General features: G+C 33.6%; 1 protein-coding gene across 1 annotated transcript in view; it reads right to left on the bottom strand.

The window, feature by feature from the left end:
- The window catches only part of LOC137657117 (carbohydrate sulfotransferase 3-like), a 139099-nt gene that overhangs the window by 16359 nt on the left and 110240 nt on the right, over positions 1-12500 (bottom strand). The window contains exons 2-3 of the mRNA XM_068391478.1: positions 8283-8375; positions 5373-5664 (exon numbers count right to left, since the gene is read on the bottom strand). Of these exons, the coding sequence (XP_068247579.1) occupies positions 5373-5664; positions 8283-8370 (380 nt within the window). The 5' untranslated portion in view covers positions 8371-8375. The remainder of the gene's footprint in view (positions 1-5372; positions 5665-8282; positions 8376-12500) is intronic.

Here is a 12500-nt window from a genome sequence, read left to right on the forward strand (position 1 = left end):
CTATTAAGCAATGTTGGCGCCAATGAATTGTCCTGAAAATAAGTTGAAATAGTCGTATGTGTATTAATAATTAACTAATTTTAATGGAATTTGTCATACCTTGAGATATAAAAATACATTTTAAGGAAATACAAATTTAGTTTTGAAAAGCCTTTTTTTTTTTTTTTTTTTTTTTTTTTTTTTTTTTTTTTTTTTTTTTTTTTTTTTTTTGACGTGTTAACTTTGACTTGAACGACTATTTTAAACGGTGTCGGCAACAATGAATTTTCCTGAAACTAAGTTGAAATAGCCCTATACTTATTAATACTCATGGATTTTAATAAACGTTGGCATTATTTGAGATATTACTATATATTTTAATAAAATAACAAAATAGTTTTGGGAAAGAAAACTTATTTTTACTTGTAAACTTTGACCTGAACGACTATGCTAAGCGACGTTGACGTCAATGAATTTTCCTGAAAATAAGTAGAAATAGCTTTATATTTTTTACTTAGAAATTCATTTTTTTCAGCTTGGTACAGTTTGACATATTGACATACATTTTAAGGAAATATTAACAAATCATGAAAAAAATATATTTTTTAAAATATAAAACTTGACCTGAAGTACTACCATCTCAAACAAAATTCCCGAAGACGTATTGTGACATGGCATTATAAAAAAAGGGCTCAAACTTTTTTTTTCTAAATACAGTAAGAAAATAATTTTCAAAAAATATGAACAACTACTAACAGCGGGTCTGTGCTCATAACAAAATCAATCATTCGAAACACCTGAACATCCAATGTGAACCCATTTATGCCTCCCAACCAATCATATCCTGAAATTTGGAAATACACTGCCTGAACACTGAAAGCTATGTAACTAAATGGTGTTGAAAACACACTACGTGTAGTGAAAGATTCTATTGCTCTACTCTTAGAAGCACTAAGTATAAATCCAGAAAATATTGCTACAACTGAATATCATTGGTCAAACAAAACTAGTAAAATTACGTAAAACAAAAGACACTGGAAATTTGGGCTAAGGTCAATGGATATGAGGATGCTTCGAACATAAATCCTTATGAAGAGCTTTCCTATGAGGCTTTAACCCATTTTAATGCTGAACAGAAGGTCAATTAAAACGCCCAGACATTAATGTATCAAAAATATATATGGCTTATTTGAATATGAAAAAAACACGTAAAAATTTGCAATATTTATCATATATATATATATATATATATATATATATATATATATATATATATATATATATATATATATATATATACAAACAAACAGGAAAAGTTACGAAACTGAAAAAAAAGTTCACAACTGCCATTTAAATAAGGGCGACTAAAGAAATTTACCCTGGCGAGAGACTTCAAGGCTCACAGGGCACCTAACCAACCTAATATTTTTAGAGATATCTTTTCTGCCTCAGTTTCAATGATATTAGTTCACAAACGATACAACAAAACTAATGAATGGAATAGTCATCTTCCAATTAAATTCTAAGATAATGTAAAGTGGGTTCAAAATATCTGATCAGCATATAACTGCCATAAAATATTATTTTTTCAGTAAATTATAAAGCTTGAAAATTATTCAAACCAGTTAATTACCTATAATAATAATTAAATGATAAAATATATACTAAATAGAAGTATAATTGTTACAAATATCTATAAATATAACCCACACATTAATGCAGGGGATATTAATCAAAGATTAGCACAAGAATACGCTTTTGATAAAAATCATGTAGGAAGCCCCGTCTTTATATATGATGTGGCCAAGTCATGAACTGGAGTGAACGATGCGTGAACGATGCGGAATGATGCGGAAAGATGAGTGAACGTGTCGTGAACTTGTCGTGATCTAGTCCTGCCAATTCGTGCCATGTCCTGAACATGGCGTGAACTTGTCGTGAACTATGCTTGAACATGTCGTGAACTTGTCGTGAACAGTGCGGGAACCTCCCAGTGCATGCTACAAAAGTGGCACGCATTTTGAGTGCCAGTGCGTGCCAGAAATGCGTACAAGTGTCAGGGGGGCTTAACATAGTTCTGGTCAAAGTTAACACGCCAAAACCAGCTATTTCAACACTATTTTGTTATTTTCTTAAACTTTATTTATTAATATCTTAAAGCATCTCATATGTTATCCAAATCAATCAAGCATTAATAAAGATATACACATATATATTTTCAGGTCAATTTTTAGGTCTTTAGTTTTACCCTGGAATCTGGATTTATATGATCCAACAGACGTATATAGCCAATAATGGAAGGTCACAATCTATCTGAAGTATTGAAGATAAACGTAAAGTGAGCGAGCCATCAATTTTTCTTATAATAATCAACATGCAATATTGATGTAATCCTCACGCTAATCTTATCTTGATTTTTTTTCATTATACTAATATTTACAGATGATTGAAATCAAACCTTTTACATAGTATTTATGAAAAAGTAAATGAAGATTTTCTTAAATAGGTTTTAGCCCTCAACCCCATATTATCGGCCTCAACCCTTACCACCGAATAGGTGTGCTGAAAAACTGTAACTAAATATTATTTTTAACGTTTGTATATAAATTGATGCGAATAAAGTAACTAATAATCAATTTATAAAACAACGATATTTAGATATACTTTCAAAACTGACTTTAACCTGAATTATTTTCTATCATGAATGATTTTGAAGCAGCACGATTGCAAATTCTCCTTTTCAATGTATCAAATTATTCTCTTTTTCTTACTCTTTATTTTAGCCTCAAAAATACTTTATAGTAAGAAGAGACTCATTATTTCCGAATATAATTGTAGAAAAGAAAATAAAAAGTAAAGTAGAAGCAATGAATCGCTGTTAGAATAATTTCAGAGAATAATCTCGTAAAATTTTACTCTGGCTTTTATTAGACTATTGGTGTGAGGTGAAAACCTTGAAAAACTCTCATTGTACGTATTCCTTGTACTATGAAATCATGTTTATTTTATTATATTGCTCAGGTAAATTCCTATTTGGAACTATCTAACCAGTATCTCAAGAAATCAAAACATGAAGAAGAACCGACCCTGTCAATTGACACTAACTGTCTTTTCGGGGTTAGATGTCGACAGATTTCCCTGAGCTCATTTATTTACATTATACCTCTGTTTCAGACGATATTTTAGTTACTTGGAACCATGGACCTTTTTCTGTTCCCTTTCACCGAATCAAGGAAAAATAATCGGCTATTGTTACATCGGATTAATGAAAACGTATCGTGAAATATATTATCAAGGACAATTTTATTTTTTATTTTTTTTTTTTTGCCATACAGGCAACTACTATGAGATTCAGGGCCTCTGTAACACGGTTTTTTGGACTTTGCTCCTTATCAAAGCATCGGATGTAGCTGAAAGTTGACATATGTATATTTTACAACCACACATAAATTTTGTCAGCATTATCAATCACCTAAACCCGATAGTTTTAATTTTTATAGAGTAAAAATGAACTAGCCGACGCCATGGCCAGTGATAACGAGCCAAGAGTTGAAAACATTCATTACGTAAGTAATGTAAACACCTTTTGACAAAATTTTGCCCCGCTCATCCACCAGACACCCATTCACCTTGTTCCATCGGCACTGAAACCCATAACAGTCAAGAATAGCTAACGGGATTTGGAATTGCCCCCGTGGTTGCAAAACTGCATTTGTCTTATGACTTACAACTTTACACCGTCAAGAGAAAGCTCGTGGCCATCCTATAGCCTGAATAAGTAATTATTCAGTTTCTAGTTTAAATCCAATGTTTATAGTCTGATTTATATTTAGCGTAACATGATTATAATACTTTTAATGTCATTCAGGCTTTTGAACATTTCCATTTACTTTTCACTATGCCACCATAGAGAAAGAGAGAGATTGTATGTAAACAGTCTTTATATAACTATTTTTGTTAAAATAAGATTTTTGTGCTAAAATCTCCATCAGACCAACGGATCATCCGATATAAGTTTTTTTTCTTCTTCTTAGGCCGTACGACCGTGTTGGCTATGTTTTGGGCATGACTGCATTTTGTAAATGAATCTGGAATAGATTTAGGAGTTTTATTTGTACATCTAATGGGAATTTAGAGAAGTAAAGTGAACTTAATTCATTTATCCTTTAAAATAATTACTACATGTAGCAAAACAAATAGTAGTAAAGATGATAATGCAATGAAGCAATGATTCCATACTTTATCTTTAGCTTCAACATCGGCAATAACATACCCAGTTGCCATAATTTTTTGTCAGCTTAATGAAATAACCTATCATCTAATGTTAAACTTAATTTCTGAGGAGGCCATGGCTTATTGCACAGTGAAAAAACATGACAAAGACTTTATGAATGGCGGAACGATACATAAATGTGGGTGGGGTATCTGTGCTAGCGTAGTAATACTACTGTAGCAGTAGTGCCGCAACAGTAGTATACATGAATAAAACGTTTAGGCCAACTGCTGTGAACCTTGAGGATCATTTAGCACTTCTATCAACTACTCGAGAAATGAGTTTTTATAGCCAGAATTTAAATTTTCTGATCCAACAATGCCCATGATAGCCTTCAGTGTTATCCTGAATCATAACCAGGCCAAAGTGGGTGGAGCCTCATGAAGTCATCATTCTGACGATAATTATTGGTGAAGGTTTAAAGCCAAAATACGGTACCCGGCTTTTTTTTTTTTTTTTTTTTACAGTAAATAGGTAGGTAGATAGACAATAAATAAAAATTTGCTTGACATTGGATATAGCAGTTATCAAATCAAGCTTGTCAACTACGTTTTTGAAAATTACCAACTATTCCCTACACCTTGTCAATCTGATTGTGACCTATAAAGTACACTGTAATTTCTTAGGAAACTTATTTTGGGAGTTAGACTAATAATCGAAGTGTTTTTGTATTTATTAACATATTTTGTTGGTTTGTTCATTATGACAATTATCAGTGGAGAGGTTTCAGAGTTCATAAAGGTGTACTGCTTTGCTTTTATTTAAACTTTTGTGTCATTGTTGGCAGAGGTATAGCCTTCGTTACGTATAGCCAATCATCGATCGAGAAAGAGGGAAGAAATGCCGTCATAAGTTACGTAACGAGTGCGTTCGAAACCTTTTCTCTGAGTAAGTTGGCCCGTCTTCAAAAAACGTCACTTTTACATTATAAGTACCAAATTTATTCAACCTACGTAATGCAGAATATAGTCAAAATTTATGTGTAGATATAATGTGCATTCTGAAGAAGCGTTATATTTATGAAATTCATAGATAAAAAATTATTGCGAAAAAACCGTGTTACAGCGGCCCTGAATCTCATAGTAGATAATCAGAAATCAATTATAACAATCTGAATTACCTGCCATTAACTATCTCATCGGGATAGTTTGATTCTATGCTCATCTCATCCTCGTCCACATTCCTTCCCTCCTCACCTCTTACTTCAAAGTCTTCATGAGGGTGTTCTAGTTCTTCCATCTTACGCTGTTCAATCATAGCCTTAGGATTTGGCTGTGTGTCCTTGGTTTGGCTCGCGAGGGCGTCGACTCGACGACTGAGCTTATCAATAGCTGATAAAATTTGGTTTAAACTCTTTTCCTGGAAAACCAAACGATTTTCATCTAGCTCATACTGTTCCGTTTTAGGGGATTCTGCCAGAAATGATATAGATTCATCATTACCGTTATTGTTATTATTGGAACATTTCCTGCGAACAAAGATTATGAGAACATTGTCTTGATAAAGGAATATTTACAGAATAAAATGTTTACTTAAAAAAAAAGATAATACAGTGGCATAATAATGAAAACTGGAAAATTAAAAAAGCAAGTTCCCAGACAGCCTATCAGTCTTTTCTTAACAGTAAATTTCCATGCCACAATAAAGAAACCTTTAGACTCGTTGACCACATTTAGTGTCCTTTAGGTGTTAGAGTTCTAAGAGTTGTTAGTGATTGTTACTGTCACCGTAGTAGTGATCGTAATATTAAATGGGTAGTAGTAATAGTTGATTTTTTTTTGGGTAGACTTCTTTCTGCGATGGTGGGAATATTTTGGGCTTTATCTGGTCTAACACATAAATCATGCTTTCTGAGATGAAGGTTTACTGTACATCTCAAATGCCGGAAGAAAACTCCTTGGTTTTTAAACATTTTAATAACTACAAATCAGTATCAGGCATCATTTTTAAACTAAGGTTGATTGATTATAACATTTCCCTGTGATTCTACAGCTGTATTGGAATTAAGAAAACAACCAGTATCAGATTTTGTTAGAGATTAATGGATAGTTTGTGTAACATTATATTAATCAGTCCATGTTGTTAACAAAATCAAAAAGCTGAACCAGCTTCTTAGAACATAAGAAATTATAGAATATGTGCACCCAACGAACCTAAAATATTTATCATCAAGGCCTGGCTACGGTTTTCGGACTTGTGTCCAAGAAATCTCACATTCCTTGAGCCTTGAACCATATGGTTGCTCCCTCACCACAGCCAATGTGTGTGTGAATGGGTTATCTTAATTATCTATTTAATCACTTAGTGCAACTAGTCTATGCTCCAGTGGGGATAGCTTCAATAGCAATTTAACTTAATCTCATTGTTCCTTTGTTCGGATTAGCAGTTTATGTTGCACTATGCGTATTAGACCCGAGAATGAGTAAACTGGCGTTATTTTAATTACCTGATTAATCACTTAGTTCAACTGGTCTTTGGTCTTCCATGGTTCACTTTGCTTGCAATTTAACATCATCTCAATGCTTCTCAGTTCATGCAAGCAGTATATGTTGAGCTACGAATGTTAGCAGCATACGTGAGTAAATTAACGTTATTTTAATTATCGAATTAATCACTTAGTTCAACTGGTCTTCACTACACCATGGCTCGCCGTTCTCACATTATTCCATTGCTCCTCTGTTCTGGAAAGTGGTAAATTTTGCAGTACACGTGTTTGCCACATGGGTGAGTAAATTGGCATTATCTTGATTATCTAATTAATCACTTAATTCAACTGGTCTTTGCTCCAAATTAATTCAGACAGCCACCTGTATTCATCATTCTCGGATAATTTCCTTCTCTTCTTTCGCAAAGGCAGTGCGGCCAGCAATATCCTGCCAGTCATTGTGCATTGGGTAAAGGCGTTCCTGGCTGGTAGGCAGAGCATGAGATTTCTGGGAAAAAAGTCAGATTACTTCCCCCTGGTCACCTACCATTAATAATTATTGAGAAGGACTATTGACTGATTGGTTGCCATGGTACGATCATTAAATCTTCAGACTTGTTGGCCATGCCTATAAAAATCTAGATTTTGGGATACTGTTTTGCTTAATAGTTGGATTTTATCATATAATATAACTGGAATATAGAATCACAGACAGAAATATGCATTATATAATAATGTCAAATCAACTGTGCCCGAGCGCAGTGTATGCTGAGTAATGAAAGCAAGATTATGGAATTAATTTTGTCGAAGTTAAGAAGCTGGAGATTTAACACTTTATATAGTTATAAGTCTATTGAAAATCGGCATTCCAATACAGAAACAATTTTGCAATGTCTTCATTTACGGACAATAAAATTCCATATATCTTAATAAGGGTTTCTTTCGGCTGATTTCCTCCTCATAACAAAGGCATTTATATAACCTACTGTAAATATACTTTTCTATTATATTGGCTTGATATGATTTCCGAAAGGCGGTTATGCAAATTTTAAACCAATGTAATTTCTTTTCAAAAAAGTCGTTCTCTCCAATCACATATTTTATAAAAAAAAAAAAAAAAAACTAATTTCGCCTTGCTATGAAATATCTATTTGAAAGGTTTGCGATAGTCGTGAAAAAAAACACTTTTAATTCAAAGTAAATCAAGATTGAAATCGATTAAACTTTTGACATTTAATCAACCTCGTATTCTATATCATAGATTAAAGTACTACATCTGTTATTTAGGTATTAAATTTCCATACACCAAGTAAAATTATATAATGAAATGAAAATGAGCCGAGGTTTGCGCAAACATCTCCAGAGTCTGCTTTTCATCATCAATACAAAAATCTGCGAGCAGATAAAATTTCCATTCAACGGTTGAAAACTCGTTATTAAAATCAAGAATGATTAAATGGTTCAGTTCTTGGAATTCATAATTAGAACCAATTACAGTGTTCAAGATTTTCGATGTTTAACGTCACTATGACCCCTCTGTGGTGCCAGTGTTGTGTTTACATATTGGTCAAAATGTGTCAAGTATTAGTTCGTTACATAACTTACCAATATTAGGATTAGTGCTTGGGAAGTAGGAAAGGACGATAAAGGTGACTACAGCTACCAATATGATATGTTGTTTCCGAAGAATCATATTGCCTGGAAAAAAAGAAAATGTGTGGTGTTAATGGCATTGTATTGATCAGTAAGAAAAAATGCTATTGTTAAGAGCTTATTTCATTTACCAGTTGCTCTCTCTCTCTCTCTCTCTCTCTCTCTCTCTCTCTCTCTCTCTCTCTCTCTCTCTCTCTCTCTCTCTCTCAAGCTTCTTGATTATTCAAAAGGGAGTTATCCACATCTGGTTTTATAGCATTGTGTAAATTAGTAATTTATGCAATTTAAATAACTCTTTAACTAATATGAATAAATGGTAAAGTAGAAAATCCTTAGGAAGTTAAAGACATCAATTCTTGACAAGTTTAAATTACTATTCTGGGGAAAAAATACGCCCACTTTATTACCTGCTAGAATCCCTTTATCCCCACTCAGAAAGCTATACATACATACGTATATATATAGATATATATATATATATATATATATATATATATATATGCATATATATATATATATATATATATATATATATATATATATAGTGTGTGTGTGAGAGAGAGAGAGAGAGAGAGAGAGAGAGAGAGAGAGAGAGAGAGAGAGAGAGAGAGAGAGAGAGAAAATACCGTTGAAGATATCTGGATTTTTATGAATATTCAAAATTTCAATTATTGGAGTTCCAAAAACCTTACGGTGGGAGAAAAAAATCTTGACTCTTAATGAAGTCCCACAACACCAGTTCCTAAGACTCTAGGATAAGTTTTAGAGGCTGGCTGTGGAATGTCCTTATGCTGGAGGGGGGACATATTCTGAAGGAACTAGAATGTTCAACACAGATTTCTGCTTTCTGATACACACTGCTTCGGCAATCATCATCTTTCCAATGTAATCCTCGCCGTGAACAACTTCTGAGTCCCAAATAAGGTAATTTGATGTGAATTTCATATCATGTACATCAGAAAAATTCTTCTTGGAGGTTGTTGGCGTGTGGCTAATGTAGTATACTTTTTATTGGGGCATTTGAATTTCTAACCTACATTGGTCTATGATGTTCCTGGGATGCCTATTGTTCTTTAACATCTGTCTCATACGTTCCAATATTCCATTGTTGCTTTCAAATTACTTCCGTTGGAGAAGACCCTGCTGATATAAAAACCAATAATGCACCTCTTGTATATGTTCGGACACCCCGTGCGTTGAGACACTGGTCAACATTCGTAGACTACGTGGAGACTTATGTAACATACTGGGTTTGTTGTTTTTTACAAACAACTTCAAGGAAATGATGAGTATGTCTATTTCTAGTTTCGATCATGAAATCTAGGAATAAATTAGCTTTCAAGTTACTGGCAGTTTTTTTGGTTCCTCGGGTTTTTTAATTGTGTTAAAGATGCCATTTAGTGAATCTTGAACGTTCTATAATCCACAGCAGCTATGTACATTTTGACAAAGAGAACTCTAAAAGAGGGACTATTGCCCCACATTCTATCTAGTGAAAGAGTTCTCTGTGTAAAATAAAAGGGAGCCCCATTGTGCAGGATTCTAGCACACCTTTCAGCGATTCTTTAGGAACAGGAAGGTGACCCTTGCCTGACCTGTAGACATTGTTTAAGATTATTCGGATGGTCTCCTGATGTGGGACATTGGAGAACAGACTTTCCATATCTAGATATGCTAAGTCTTCGTTGGGTTCCATATCTTTTGGGAGAATAATAAATTCCATAGAAAACTTCAATAAACTACTTAATGTTGTGTAAGACGTTATGTTTAGTGGGTTGGCCAGTCTATATGCTGGGAATGTTCTTTGTCAAATAACGGGAGTGGATTTCCTGGTTTATGTGTTTTAAAAATTTCATAACAATATTAAGGTGTGTATTCACCAACTACTTTTGGGAACTCCACTCCTGGTTTCAAGCTAATGTCTTCTTTTGTCATCATTTTTGCCTTTCCCTTTAAATTTTTTTTTGGCCCTCGGTTCAATCTCATGAACCTCGGGGGGGGGGGGGGTGCATTTAAGATGTCAACATTTTGGTGCATATGCTCTCTTCTGTTCATGATGACCTGCATAGCATAATTATCATCTTTCCTGAGGATTATGTCCTCTCTATTCCTCAATTCCTTGTCTGCCTCCAGGAGGGATCTATGCAAGATTTTATTTGAGAGTATGTTACGTCGTCTTTCTCTTTCACAAATTAGTTTATAAGTTGATTTCAAGTCTAATTACTGATCCCTGAATTCGACAGGAATATATAAAGTGGACATGGAATGTAATTATTATTATTATTAATTATTACTATTATTATTATTATTATTATTATTATTATTATTATTATTAGCTAAGCCATAACCCTAAGTAGAAAAGCAAATTCTATAAGCCCAAGGGCTCCAACAGGAAAAATAGTCCAGTGAGGAAAGGAAATGAGGAAATATATAGAATTGTGTGCCTGGGTGTACCCTCAAGCAAGGCAACTATGGCACTACCAAAGACTACATGATTTTTTTCCCTTCTAGAATAGCTGCTTGCCATAGCTAAAGAGTCTATTCTTCCCTTACCAAGTGAAATGTAACTACTGATCAATTACAGTGCAGTAGTTAACCCCTAAGTGAAGAAGAATTTGTCAGTTATCTTAGTATTACCAGGTGTATGAGGAAAGGGAGATTATGAAAAGAATAGGCCAAACTATTTTGTGCATGTGTAAGCAAAAGAAAAATGAGCACTAACCAGAAAAGGTTAGTCAAAGGACCCAATAACTCTAGCGGTAGTATCTCAATGTAGTATCTCAATGGACGACTGGTGCCTTGGCCAACCCACCACTTATGATACATAACTTCGAATCCTTGCCCAGCTAGAAGCATTCACCTAAAAGAATTTTCAGTGGTTATAATATTCTCAAGGTTAGATTTAGTTATTGAATATCATTTGTGGCTGATGCTTACATCTGTTAAAGTTGCAAACTCATTAAGGAGCTATCGCGGTGGAGATGGTTTGAATTCGACAGGAATATGTATTTTGGACAGAATGAACGTATATTTCTCTTCATGGTTCGTTGTTTCCACTTAGAGACACAAGTTCATTTCTTGTATCTAGCCAGAAGCATTTATCATAAAAGAATTTTTAGTGGATATATATTTTCAGGTTAAAATTCGATATTAAACCCATTTGTGGTTGATATATACACACACACATATATATATATATATATATATATGTGTGTGTGTGTGTGTGTGTGTATGTATGTATATATATATATATATATATATATGTGTGTGTGTGTGTGTGTATACATATATATACAGTATATATATACTGTGTATATATACTGTATATATAATATATATATATTTATATATTTATATATATACTGTATATATATGTATATATATATATATATATATATCTAAATATTATTTGTATATGTGGTTGCATAAATTTTATGAATTTATGTATCCTACCAAGGATCCTCTCTTGTTAGGTAGTAAGTTGTTTAAGGCACTAGCAAACTGTTGAGATACTACCGCTAGAGAGTTATTGGGTCCCTTGACTAGCAAGACAGTACTACACTGGATTCCTCTCTCTAGTTACTACTCATTTTCCCTTTTGCCTACACATAGACCGAATAGTCTGGTCTATCCTTTCCATATTCTCCTCTGTCCTCATACACCTGACAACAACGAGATTACCAAACAATTCTTCTTCACGCTAGGGATTAACTGCTGCACTGTAATTGTTCAGTGGCTACTTTCCTCTTGGTGAGTGTAGAAACGACTCGTCAGCTATGGTGAGCAACTCTTCTAGGAGGTCATTCCAAAATCAAAGTATTGTTCTCTAGTCTTGGGTAGTGCCATAGCCTCTATTCTATGGTTTTCCACAGCCCTGGAGTAGAGCTCTTTTGCTCGCTATTTCATCTTATTACTCTTCTTGTTTTTTTCAAGTTTTTATAGTTTATATATAAAAGATCTATTTCAATATTGTTACTGTTCTTAAAATATCTTACTTCTCTTGTAGTTTATTTATGTCCTTATTTCCTTTCCTCACTGGATTATTTTTTTATTGTTGGAGCCCTTGGGCTTATAGGATCCTGCTTCTCCAGTTAGGGTTGTAACTTAGGTATTATTATTATTATTATTATTATTAAGCTGCAACCCTTGTTTGAAAAGCAGGGTCCTATA

Source organism: Palaemon carinicauda, chromosome 18 (genome assembly GCF_036898095.1).
Source record: "Palaemon carinicauda isolate YSFRI2023 chromosome 18, ASM3689809v2, whole genome shotgun sequence".
NCBI lineage: Eukaryota > Metazoa > Arthropoda > Malacostraca > Decapoda > Palaemonidae > Palaemon > Palaemon carinicauda.